This window comes from Etheostoma cragini, chromosome 4 (genome assembly GCF_013103735.1).
Source record: "Etheostoma cragini isolate CJK2018 chromosome 4, CSU_Ecrag_1.0, whole genome shotgun sequence".
NCBI classification, from domain to species: Eukaryota; Metazoa; Chordata; class Actinopteri; order Perciformes; family Percidae; genus Etheostoma; species Etheostoma cragini.
This window is the reverse complement of record NC_048410.1, coordinates 23,829,395-23,841,852: the sequence shown is the minus strand read 5'-3', so window position 1 is coordinate 23,841,852 and position 12,458 is coordinate 23,829,395. Positions and strand designations below refer to the sequence as shown.

At 42.5% G+C, this 12,458-nt stretch overlaps 1 protein-coding gene across 1 annotated transcript in view; it reads right to left on the bottom strand.

Annotated features, from left to right (window-relative positions):
* Nucleotides 1-794: 794 nt before the first annotated feature.
* Nucleotides 795-12,458, bottom strand: part of ippk (inositol 1,3,4,5,6-pentakisphosphate 2-kinase) — a 19,359-nt gene continuing 7,695 nt past the window's right edge. Inside the window, exons 2-14 of the mRNA XM_034868969.1 lie at nt 12,066-12,125; nt 11,075-11,170; nt 9,727-9,793; nt 9,452-9,570; nt 9,089-9,178; nt 8,428-8,486; nt 8,159-8,231; nt 4,254-4,406; nt 3,321-3,441; nt 2,565-2,700; nt 2,346-2,448; nt 1,976-2,067; nt 795-1,391 (exon numbers count right to left, since the gene is read on the bottom strand). Coding sequence (XP_034724860.1) covers nt 1,139-1,391; nt 1,976-2,067; nt 2,346-2,448; nt 2,565-2,700; nt 3,321-3,441; nt 4,254-4,406; nt 8,159-8,231; nt 8,428-8,486; nt 9,089-9,178; nt 9,452-9,570; nt 9,727-9,793; nt 11,075-11,170; nt 12,066-12,125 — 1,422 coding nt within the window. The 3' untranslated portion in view covers nt 795-1,138. The remainder of the gene's footprint in view (nt 1,392-1,975; nt 2,068-2,345; nt 2,449-2,564; nt 2,701-3,320; nt 3,442-4,253; nt 4,407-8,158; nt 8,232-8,427; nt 8,487-9,088; nt 9,179-9,451; nt 9,571-9,726; nt 9,794-11,074; nt 11,171-12,065; nt 12,126-12,458) is intronic.

Here is a 12,458-nt window from a genome sequence, read left to right as displayed (position 1 = left end):
TGGACTGTATTATATGGAGTTCTGTCCCTCTCACGTATGTAAATGAGGTGGACAAAACATAGTATAATATAACATCTGACAGTATCAACATTAAAAGAACAAGTTTCTTAAAAATAAAATGTATAACAAGGCGGCTGTACTGGACAGCTGGAGCTAAGAAACACACGGCGGAGCGGGTTCTCTCTCTTCCCTCCAGGGAAATCTCCATGCAGCCTCTTTTGTTTATTGGTCCAGGTTTTGAGATGCGCGTCTCCACCACAATACAATGGATGTTCTAGTTTTTATTGGGACTATTTTCTTTTGAATAGTTTCTATAAAAACTGTCTCCAGTGTCTTCTGTAGGTTATGCAGCGTTAAAGTGGGACTGGTTCTGAGGAGTCAAAACCTGGATATGTATCACTAGAGGGAGCGACTGGCCCTTTAACTCCACTCCTCTCAAAGAAAAACAACCAGTCAGACATTTGACCTTTGACATCTCCTTGCACCTCGTTCGTGAAGGTTTTCAATACAAGCAACCTGTGTAATCTACCAGCCCTGAAACATTGGCCCCTTCTCTGTGCCTGTAGCTGTAGCTATGGTAACGAGTGCTTCCGTTACAATGCTAATGTTAAGAGAACACCAGTTCTACCTGGACATACGTATTGGCCTCGCCTTCATTCAGGAACTGACATGCGTCTAAGCCCAACCATCTGTTTTCTTGTCTCCCTCGTTCTTTCACTCAGAGCGTCACTGTCAGCAGTGTTGCCGCAGAGAGCGGCCATGTTGTTGCCAGGGGGTTAATCCGAACTCTTTTAAAAGTTAATTTTCTAATAAATATGAATCATGACAGAAGAGAGCGATGTTGGGATTCACCTCCTGACAGGAATGAGGAACAACGACACAAAAGAACTCTAGAACCATTAACGGAAGTTTTGGAAGTCTCTTAAACGCCTGGTGGGTGAGCGATGACTTCCTAGAGGTTTTAGTTTTGTTGAGCTGGTAACTGTTAGCATGGACAAAGTGCTGCAGTGAAGTCTCCGATAAACAGCTCTGGTATGAAGTGATTCTACACTGCATCAACATGGCGTCTGTCTGAAGCATCAGCAGGGAGGGAGTAGGTCTTCGTCTTCAGGGTCTTTGTCCGGCTCTAATTGGCCAATCACACAGGGTGGAAGAGCAGCGTGCAGTCCTCCCTCTCTGCCGCTGTGAAGATGCCAGAGTGCGGCGGCGTAGAGCCCTTTGGCAAGGCACCACCAGTCCTCAGGTAGCAGGAGACGATCTTCTGGTCCAGGCGCAACTGGCGGGGGATGCTGTCGAACGGCTTCGGGTCCAGATCCAAGATGGAGACAGAGTAAGAGAAGGCAGGAGGTCTGGAGGAGAGGAAGTCCCTGAGCCACCTTTGACTGGAAAGACTAGGGGAGGAGAAGGGTAGAACGGATGTTTCAGCAGTGATGGTCAAAAGAAGCTTCGTGAACCACTGTCTTTTTTTTTCCTGAGCTCACTAGATGGCGCTCTGTTTAAAGGAATGGCCGTGTGTGTGTGTTTTCAACCCTTTGTTGAACAGAGAGCGCCATTGAGTGAGCTCAGAAAATAAAGAGCGGTTAGCGAAGCTTCATTTGAACACCATCACTAGGATTCAGTTTACATATGCTGAGCGGGCGTCTGGCTCCACCTGGTGGACTTCATCAGGTACTACACTCTGAAAGGGACCAACTATCAATAAGTAATTACCAGGAAGTTGCCATGAAACCAAGAACTAATTTCAATATACAATTAAGGTTTTAGTTTATAAGTACTGTATATAAAGTAAATGTAAGAATGGTGGGAAAAGTTTTGGTATTTAATTGTGATAAGTATGAATTTCATTAATCACAGATCATTGATCAACTGTAAATCTCAGTGATCAGGAACCAGTTCCATGATGGTAACAGTGTTATAATGAACACTGTTGGAGCAGTTTGCTGCAGCACTAGTCGTATTAAAGATACAGTCTTACCCTTCATCATCCTCTTCAGCCTCACTTCTAGGTACCAGGGTGATCATGATGGAGCAGTCCTTGGCTGTCATGGAAACGCGGTACTGGTGGACCTGAAGTCAAAACAGACAGAAGTTAGACATGCGCCCGTCTTAAGGTAGGTGGGTGTTCAGAGGGTAAAAAACGAGCTCTATTTAGTAACCGATTTACACAAAAAGAACAATGAGTCAATCCATTTCTTCCACTGTCCCTGCATAACCTAAATTAGAAATCCAGCTCAGTTTGTCCCGATGATTTAATGTGTAATGCTCTCATTCACACTCCGCTGATATTTGGAAACCCTCGACCATTGCACACAGAACCTGACCTGAGGTTCCAGCTCTAGTCTTACCTTGGCGACAGCGTACTCCACAGAGCCGTCGTCCTCAGTCGGACACTTCTGCAGCTTCTCTAGGAAGGCCTCGTTGTACGGTCCATCCATCTGAAGACGAGTTCTGACACGAAGACAGGCAGGAAGTGATGCCAGAGATCAGACAGTGGCCCTTCATAAGTGATGGGCAAATAAACACTTACTAAAGCTCTTTTCTGGTACTGGGTGACTGTGTATTACCTCTCTTTAGGGAAGTCCTGCAAGTGTTGCTCCACCCGGCGGAACAGAGGGTAAAGTCCTTCAATGTCCAGCGTGTCCAACATCTGAGTCTGAAGTGTCCTGAACAAAACACTGTCACTGGGTAAACCCTGAGAGCCTGTACACACACACACACACAGAGAGACAATGTTTATGTTCTAATCAAACTGTTTAAGGGCACAATTCTGGACTAGTATATTATCGCAACTTAAAATGTTTGAATCAGGAAGAGTCATGCTCCGCACCAAAAAACATGCACAAAAAAGATGTCGGGTTTTTAGTTTCCCATAATCAGATGTGACAAGCTAAATGTTGTTGAAAAGACAAACGCTTCTTTCAAACCACAAACATTTGTGGGGGGGGCTGCTGCACAGGAAAACCCTTTGTAAGAGAGGAAAGACAGGCTGCACACACACACACACACACACACACACTTGTTAGACTGGCCCACAGCGCTAGTTACAATTCACACCAGGGAGAAAAAACAAATAGCAACAAAACTCCAAGACAAAGAAGACCAGCAAGTGAGAGCATTGTAGAAGTTGGAGCTTAAATAAGGACAATAAATAAACTTGTGCTAGTAGAGTTTGATTTTACAGTCTGCATATTGTGTGTTTAGTTATTTGAACAACTTTGAGCTTCTAGACCTTCCTTCAGCTGTAACTGAGTGGCGCTCAGACCACTTCTAAAACACCAGTGTAGTGGAATCACTGAACGCAGAAAGAAACAGGTTCTGACCATGGCGAATCCTCTCCTTGTTGAACGCACTTGCTTCACAGAAGCTCCATCCTTCTCCTTGTCTGTCCGTCACCACCCCTCCAGCTCCTCCACCCCCACTCAGCAGGGCATTCACCAGGACCTGCAGAGAGATTAGTGCCTATGAGGCCTCACCACAGTGTGTGTCTGAAGACGGAGACAGTCAATGAAACGTGCTTTGTGTCGTGTTCGACAGAGAAAGTCTACTATGAACATCATTACTATTGTTTTGAGGAGTCTTGCGTCTAAATCCCCCAGTTAAACCTTCCAATCAGATCAATAACTGCAGACCAGGCCCGGTGTTATGGGTGGGCCTGAAAGACTAGGACCACCCACTTTTCAAAACGCCCACCCAAAACTCTTATTCTTCAAAAAACCAAACCTTAAATAGGCCTTTATATTAATTTTGTCAAGAATGATTAAAAATCGGTAATCTCATAATTTGTGCTAAAATAGTCTAAATGTGTAGTCTTCAAAAACAATTTAATAAAAGCTGGTTATGTCTATTTGGCTGTTCAGCACACCGTGAGGTTCGGGATCAGATGCAGCCTGTCGGTGTGCTCGGGTAGCTCCAAGTGATCTTAAAGTGTGGAAACCGTCGTTTAGGTACCTTCAATGTGCATGGACGGTCTGAGTCATCTGTAACCAGGAGATGAAGGAGAACTCAGATCCACAACTAAACTATGTTTTGGGGAAATATAACTAACTTCAATCTAGTGTTTTTAAAATAAGGGACTAACACTGACAGCTGCTGTGAGTTCCTCTTCTCACATCTCCAACTGACAGCAGTTCACATCTGGAAAATACTCCTGGTTTTCTGATTTGTTCTGTTGGTACATTTTTAGTTTCTTGCAACCTCACCAATATATTTTTACTTTGTATTAAAAGAAAACCCCCGTTATCTGTTGGTTTTACCTGGATGAAGTCGTTCAGGACAGCTTTGCTGGTCATGTGACTGTTGATCCGGTTGTTTCCATGCTGGAAGTATGGGCGGAGGTGATGCAGCAGAGAAGTCAGGTCCATCACGTCGTCACTGCCCTCCTTACTGCTGTAGATACACTGACCGCCCTGAGACAGACAGACAGCTCAGGATTTAGCACATCTTTGATTCAGAGTTAAAAAAAAGCTGAATCAGAAGATCAAAGGTCACATTTTCAGCAACACAAGCCTAGAGTAGAGATAAAGTTTGTCTTAGTCGAGGCTTCGACACCAGGCTGCACTGGGATTCTTTATATTTTAAAATATGGGGCCGGCTTGGGATTCCTCGTTGCAGCAGCAGCCAGACAACCATCTCGCCTCTAAAACAACACTGTTCATCCATCTCCAGCAGGGCGTGTCATTGCTGATCTAACGCCTAAACGCCATTTGAAATGAAAACTTAGTGTTGATGTAGCTTTAAGGCCCAAACACAATGAAAGCAATTTTGAAGTACACCCATTATTTTAAATACAGTAGCTTGCATAAGTTTAAAAACCCATGGTAAAGTTGATTAAAAAAAAATCTTTTGGAAATTGATCAATTTCAATAGTTAAAAAATAGAAAAATCCAACCTTTTAAGGACACCAATTTTCTTTGTGAATGAATCATGTATTGTAAATAAATAAATGTTCTTCCCTAAAATACAGGTGGCATAAGTATCCACCCCCCTATGTTAAATTTCCATAGAGACAGGCAGACTTTTATTTTTAAAGGCCAGTTATTCCATGGATCCAGGATACTGTGCATCCAGATAAAGTTCCCTTGGTCTTGGAATTACAATTTATAAGAATATATTGTATAATAAAAATGTAATAAAGTCAAAATAAAGTAAGTTATATTTTGGCACCTTGCTGCACGTCTGTCTCGCTGACTGACTGAGGTCAGTGTTAATCAATGAAACTGGCCACACCAGGCGTGAGAGCAGTGTGGTAGTAATGTATACGCCACGGGGATTCGCTCTGCATATATATTTTTTTAAGTTGTGTGAATCAAGCTAATTTGTTTTTAAAAGATTATTTTGACATTTTTAGGCCTTTGACAGGACATCTGAAGACATGAAATGGGAGACAGAGGGGAAATGACGTGCGGCAAAATACCGCAGGTCGGAGGATGAGGAACAAGCACTATAACGCATTTGCAATGTTTTTAGTGACTGCAGAAGAAAAACTCAATCACCTGTTTGGTGATGAAAAGTCACTGCAGGGTTGATACCTCTGGTCATCTCTACATAATCTAGCCTTTATGTTCTATAGCCTGAATTAATGCAAATGTAAGTAAAATGTAATTATAGGCTTGATTATGACAGTTTTACAACTGTCATGGGACAAAGTAATGCTACCACTGAAAAGGATACAGTGGGGCTCGAAAGTTTAAGAACCCCAGGTAAAGATTTTTATCAATGTGCACAAAGACGCCAAGAAAGGTTTTCAAAAAGCATCCATTGACAGATTTGAAATTTGTATAATATGTCAAAAAAAAGTCAGATTTTATTTCCGTCATTTACACTTTCAAAATAACGTCTGAAAAAAAAAATAGAGGCTGCAAAAGTTTGGACACCCTGAAAAGTTTATAGCATGCCCCGCCTCCTTTGGAAAGCTGAGACCTGACAGCGTCATGGATTGTTCTCAATCATCGTCTGGAAAGACCAGGTGATGTCAATCTTAAGGTTTTAAATGCCCAGACTCATCTGACCTTGGCCCAACAATCAGCATCATGGCAGTTGTCTAGAAAAACAAACTGAAAATAGTTGACGCTCACAAAGCAGGAGAAGGCTATCAGAAGATAGCAAAGTGTTTTCAGATGCCAATATCCTCTGTTTGGAATGTAATTAAGAAATGGCAGTCAGACAGTGGAAGTTAAAGCAAGATCTGGAAGACCAAGAAAATATCAGACAGAATAGCTCGCAGGATTGTGAGAAAAGCAAGTCCAATCCCACGTTTGACTGCATATCCAGCCAGAAAAAGATACTTGTACAAACATGGTCTTCATGGAAGAGTCTTCAGAAGAAAACCTCTTCTACATCCTCACCACAAAAATCCTCATTTGAAGTTTGCAAATGAACATATAGACAAGCCTGATGCATTGTGGGAACAAGTTCTGTGGACTGATGAGGTTAGATTAGAACTTGTTAGCCGTTAAAGAGAGAATGGCTTCTATAAACGGACAATGATCCTAAACACACCTCAAAATCTACGGTGGATTACATCAAGAGGCGTAAACTGGAGGTTTTGCCATGGCCTTCACAATCTCCTGACCTCAACATAATTGAAAATCTATGGATAGACCTTTAAAGAGCAGTGCACTACAGACAGCCCAGAAATCTTAAAGAACTGGAAGACTTTTGGAAGGAAGAATGGGAGGAGATACCTCAAAACAAGAAGAAATGAATTTTTGTGACACATTATACAAATTTCTAATCTGTCATTTGATGCTTTTTCGAAAACGGTCTTTTCTTGGGGTCTATATGCACATTAATACATTTTTTTACCTGGGGTGCCCAAAGTTTCAAGCCCTACTGTATCTGTTATACACAACCTTTGTCTTAAGAAAAATCTAATTGTCTCTGGTCAAAATGACCGGTAGAAATAGGCTTAATTCCCTCTGCACAACTTGAATTAAAATAGGTTACAGTGATTTTCCTATCTTTCGCTCTATTAAAACAATGAACGGTCAGGTTTTTTCCATAACAAAAAACAAAAAGGACATAACAAACAAGGAAATTAAGACAAGAAAATGCCGGCGAGTACAAGTCGGGTCCAGCTTCAGCCCCTCTCATTAATGGCACAAAGGCTTGCCTTTCTCAAAAGCCTGCAAGGTTCTTATTGGTATCACGGTAAAATGTACCCGTAGTGGGTCAACCTGGCCGGGGTCGCCTGCGAGATTCCAATCTCCAGTGTGCCAGCAGAGAGGCGTCTTCCTGCAGAACTGCGTCAAAACAACGCAGTGACGTTTCCTTGGGGAAGACAGAGACTTCTGTGCATTGCCAGTTGCAGAGAGGAACTCATTTCCACTATTTGGATTTAAGTCGGCACTTAATTAATTTTGTGTTCTGTAGTTTGTATTGTTTTTTTTCTCTGCCTAGCAAATAGACCTATTTTAATTCATATTGGCCGCATGTGCGTTAATTTAATTATTTTGGCCTCTACCTGTAGCAGAAGAAGTAGTAGAAGGTACTTTATTGTCACATACACATACATGTAGCAACATTCATTCTCTGCCTTTAAGCCATCCCTCAAGGGAGCAGTGGGCAGTCAATTACAGCACCCAGGGACCAACTCCAGATCTGAGCCAGTGCCTTGATCAAGGGCACTGACTGGAGACCTAGTACATATTTTTTGATGGTGGGGGAAACCGGAGCACCCAGAGGAAACCCACGCAAACATGGGGAGAACATACAAACTCCACACAGAAATGCCCGTAACGACCTGGATGGGAACCCAGAACCCAGCTGCTAACCATTGGGCCACCATGCTGCATTTCAACAAAAATAGTAGACATTTACATCCTTTGATGATATTGTTTCTTTATTTTCCTGCTTATCATTTGTTTTTGACTGGTAAAATGCAACCGGCACCAATTTTGTACTAATGTAATGGAAACACTGGCCCAGATAGCAATCTTTTCTAAAATACTGCTGCTTCTTTGGTGTTGGTGCTTCAGATCTAATGCTGTGCAGTGCACCATGAAAGCCTCAATTGAGGCACGTCAATTTACACTTTCAGTGCACGTGTGCCTTTAGAACCTATTCTGTAAAACAGACGTATTGATCGACGGTGCTGCTAATGAAGTCTGAAGTTGTGACGTTTTTCAGCCAGACAGGCGTGGCTGGGGTTGTGTCTCACCTTGAAGATTTTGAAGTTGTTCTGAGGTTCTTCTATCAGGTGTCTGATGGCAAAGTGCATTCTCTGTCCGTTTCTGAAAAAACAGTGAAGCAGCTTTATTATAAGAAGCTGATTCTGCAGTGTTGTGGTAGGATATGTTGCATAACTTACCTTAATATACATATACAGTGTTGCTAAATACATTACTGCAGTATAACTGCTAATGAGTTTTACACATAGTAACGGCAAGGCAGTAGTGTTGATTTTAACAGTTGCTGCAGTAATCTCACCCTGAGAAAAGGTCGAGAGGACAGTACAGACTGCGTCTCTTCCACTTTCCATTGGCCACCTGGAGAGAAAGAATACAAAGTGTTTAAGGACAAAATGTCAAAGATGAGACAGCAGTAACAGAAACAAAAAGTTTGTTGTTCTTAAGTTGTACTAAAGCAGTTCTGTTCTGATCCTGTGCTTTTGGCCCCAAGTCCTTTGGAAATACTGAGTCCAATCCAATACATACGTACATTTACCTAAACATTGATTAGATTTGGATGACATCACACACAATAAAAGAGCAACTGTAGCTACTAGTTTTCGCACGCTTTTTTTTTTCACGGGCTACTTTACCAAATACTAAAGCTCCATTACATTTATAAGCTTAAATTATTGATATGATATGGATAAAAAGTTTAACTGGAGATTAAACAATTTATACACAGGTTATGTTAACATGGGCGCTGAATGGGGAGTGGGCCGTAATCTGCAGCGCTTCCACCTCCTGTCTCAAATTGGCAGCACAGTAAGATGTTCCCTGGAGAGGCACAGCTGTGGTGCTTTTGTGGTGTAATCGATAACATCAGTTATAGTTACATAAGTTTATTAATCGGTGAGAAAACAGTGTCCTCACCATGGCATTCCTAGTGTACTGTTTTACTGTACTGTGGTTGTAATTACCTTGTAGTGTTGGTGCATGCAGAAGCGGCACACTTTGGTCTTGATGTCTTTGCTGACGTGTTTAGAGGACGGCAGGAAGCCACACTTAGGCTAAACAAACAAGACACAAAAACAGCTAAGTAACACACAGTCATACTCATGTGATTTGTTGTTGGCCTCTGTGAGAGTGATTCACAGGCAAAGAATTTCTGAAAATGAGGAGGGACATCATCTTAAACAAGAGTTTTATTACCAAGTTAATACCAGCCTCAAACCTAACTCAAGTTAAATTAACTTCATTTGTATGCACTTCTTTATTAGAAATGTTTTCTTTCCTGAAACATTATCAGTGCCACTATAAGAAATATTTAAGTGTGTGTATACCTTGATCTCAATACAGAGTGGAGGAGTGTGTGTTGGCTGGTGGAGGGCTGGAGATGTCAGGTTGGGTAGACAGAGTGCACAGCCGCTGTAGATGTCCATCACCTTCTCACAGCGCCAGGCTGACAAACACACACACACACATTTTCAGTACTCATCTATAACCCTCTGCAAGAAAACAAATAAGCTTAAACATATTCCCCAAAATGTCAAACCATTCCTCTTAACAGATTCAAATACTAGTTTTCCGACAGAAATGTTTTTTTAAACAGTTTTACCTGGTCTTTGATGTTGAACTTTGATTGACAACTGTCGCACAAACTCTAGCGGCAGTTTGACCACTTCCTGTAAAGAAAAATGAAGTCACGTTAGTCCAGTTTGTGGACAGACCATGTCCGCACATCTGTCTCTGCTGCTGAGTCTTGGTTTCTGTTTTCTACCATAAAGCGCTGTGATCTACTGGGTAGTGTTTCTAATCATCAGATTATTTTGGGGGTGATTGTCAGGGTAGCAAATTATCTTTCAAAGTGGCGGCTGACTTTGCCTTGTATACCAGCCACAGTGGCGGGTGGACTGTAAAACATTCCTTGTAACGGATTGGACAGCTATTGTCAAAGAGTGCTGTTGCTAAGTAAGTTTTGCTGCTTCCTAATACAAACCTTCAAATACCAAAATAAAGGAAGACTTTTATTGTGAAGAACTTATGGTAAATTAAGCGTTTACAGCCGGAGCTTTCACCACGCATAGTTCCGTCAACCCCAGACCTTTGTCAAGTGGTTTTTGCCATTAGTGACAACGTGTAGTTGAGCTGAGGTACAGACCAAAGGAAAATTATCGGTAAAAATAAATGTTGCGACACATCGCCGTTAAGAAGCCCGCCGCGGAGTCAGCGGTAGCTGTTGAGGGCAAAGTAAAGAAAAAGAGAAGGTACTTTCCGGAACAACTGGCGCATTGATAACGAAGGGAAAACGAGGGAATAGTTAGCATACCTTCCCGACGACCAATCCATGCACTGGACTTATCGTCGAACCAACACGTCGTCACAAAATGCAAACAATTCGTATTGGTCATATCAAGTTAACTGCCATACAGCTGGGGGAGACGGGACCCCGGGAGCCCAGGAGCCCAGTGCCATACACCTGGGGGAGACAAGACCCCGGGACCCCAGGGCCATACAGCTGGGGGAGACAGGCCCCCGAGACCCCGGGAGCCCAGTGCCATACAGCTGGGGGAGACAGGACCCCAGTAAGTAAAGTAAAATTGCAACAGGCTTTACGGTTACTGATGAGTGACCAAGACCTGCCTTTATTGAATTGTGTTGTATTTGTCTGGGGTCTTCTTTTTCTTACTCGTCTTGTTTGTTTTGGCTTTAAGGAAAACTCCACATTGGCCGGTACTATTATAACACATCTGAATCTCCGACTGCACTGTGAGTAATGTAAGCACCATGTTTCGACCATAGGTGTTTCCCTTTTTGACCATTGTGTTTCTAACAATTTTCTAGGAGTGCGGTGTTAAACCAATGGAGGAAGATAAAAACTTAGATAAATACTAAACAGATAAAAGATGAGCTAAAAAACAATACACTGGTTGACTGTTATCCGTGTGAACCCAGCCGTGTCTTACCCCGCTGTGGATGAACTTCTCTCCCAGCAGGCTGCTCATCACGTTGGAGCTGAAGTCAACAATGTTCTGGATCTGCCTGAAGGCCTGCTCCACTGTCTGGAGGACAAACACAAAGACAACTTATAACCTGTTCTGCCACTTGACATCTGTTGAGAGGGCATTGAGTCATTTTGTCCTCTCTGGGGTACAAAGGGGATCACAAAGTCATCTCAGTTATCTGTTTACACTAAACCAAACACCAACATGTGATGATGGATAACCAGCCTCACAGAGCTGATTAACAATGACTCTGTTAGCACACTCTTACCATTGTTTTAAGACCTCTCCCACAATCTATAATTGTTTCATTGATTCTAAAGTGTTTTGCTGTTGTGCTCATTGACAAATGCTTCCATGGTTAGACAAACAATCACCTGCTCAGGGCTCCGTACACCTGATTAAGAACTTATTTAATTCAATTAGGCGTCATGTTCCTGAATAACTTAATAGCTACCAAGATACATCAAATGTAGCCACATATTTTTGTGCAAAGTGGGCTCATATAGGAATGGTGACTCCATTTGTCGTCACAGCTGACAACAACTGCTCCTTGTGTATTTGGACACGCGGAGAGAGAGAGAGAGAGAGAGAGAGAGAGAGAGAGAGAGAGAGAGAGAGAGAGAGAGAGAGAGAGAGAGAGAGAGAGAGAGAGAGAGAGAGAGAGAGAGAGAGAGAGAGAGAGACCGAGACCGAGACCGAGACCGATGCATAGATATACGTGCCCGATAAGGCACGTTATCTGCGCTACACAACACTGTGGTCCAGGACTTGGAAAGTGTCCGTCAAGATTAGAAGTTCACATTGGAAAAAAATGTGCTGTAATCAACAAGCACCCATTCATTAAAAAATTCCCACAACCCATGAGATCTGCATCAAGATGTTTTAACTGGGCTGTGATTTGGGCCAGACTCTGGCTTCAGAAAACACCTGACACAAACAGACTCATATTTACCTGTGGGGGGTTTTCAGAGTCCTCGGCTGGATACTTGAGTAGGCGCAGAACTCTTGACAGCTGCGAGTACAAATGAAAAGCTCAGTTAGCATTGAAACAGGACCGAATGTTAACTCACACTCAACTAGTGAACACGGTCAATCCAGGAACATCTTCTGGGGCCAGTTGTTAAACGGTAAGGTGATTTTGGTTATCGGATTGGATCAAATCTTAAAAATGGGTTGTTCAAAAGGGAAAGAAGCAATCTGATTAGATCACGGAATCCAATCCTAGTTTTAATCTGGATCAAAGCTTCAGTTTGTGTTGTTGAAAACTTGTCAGTAGGATTCGGATAACTTTGATTAAAAAAAACAGGATTATTCTGATCCCAACGGGGGGGGGGGGGGGGGGGGG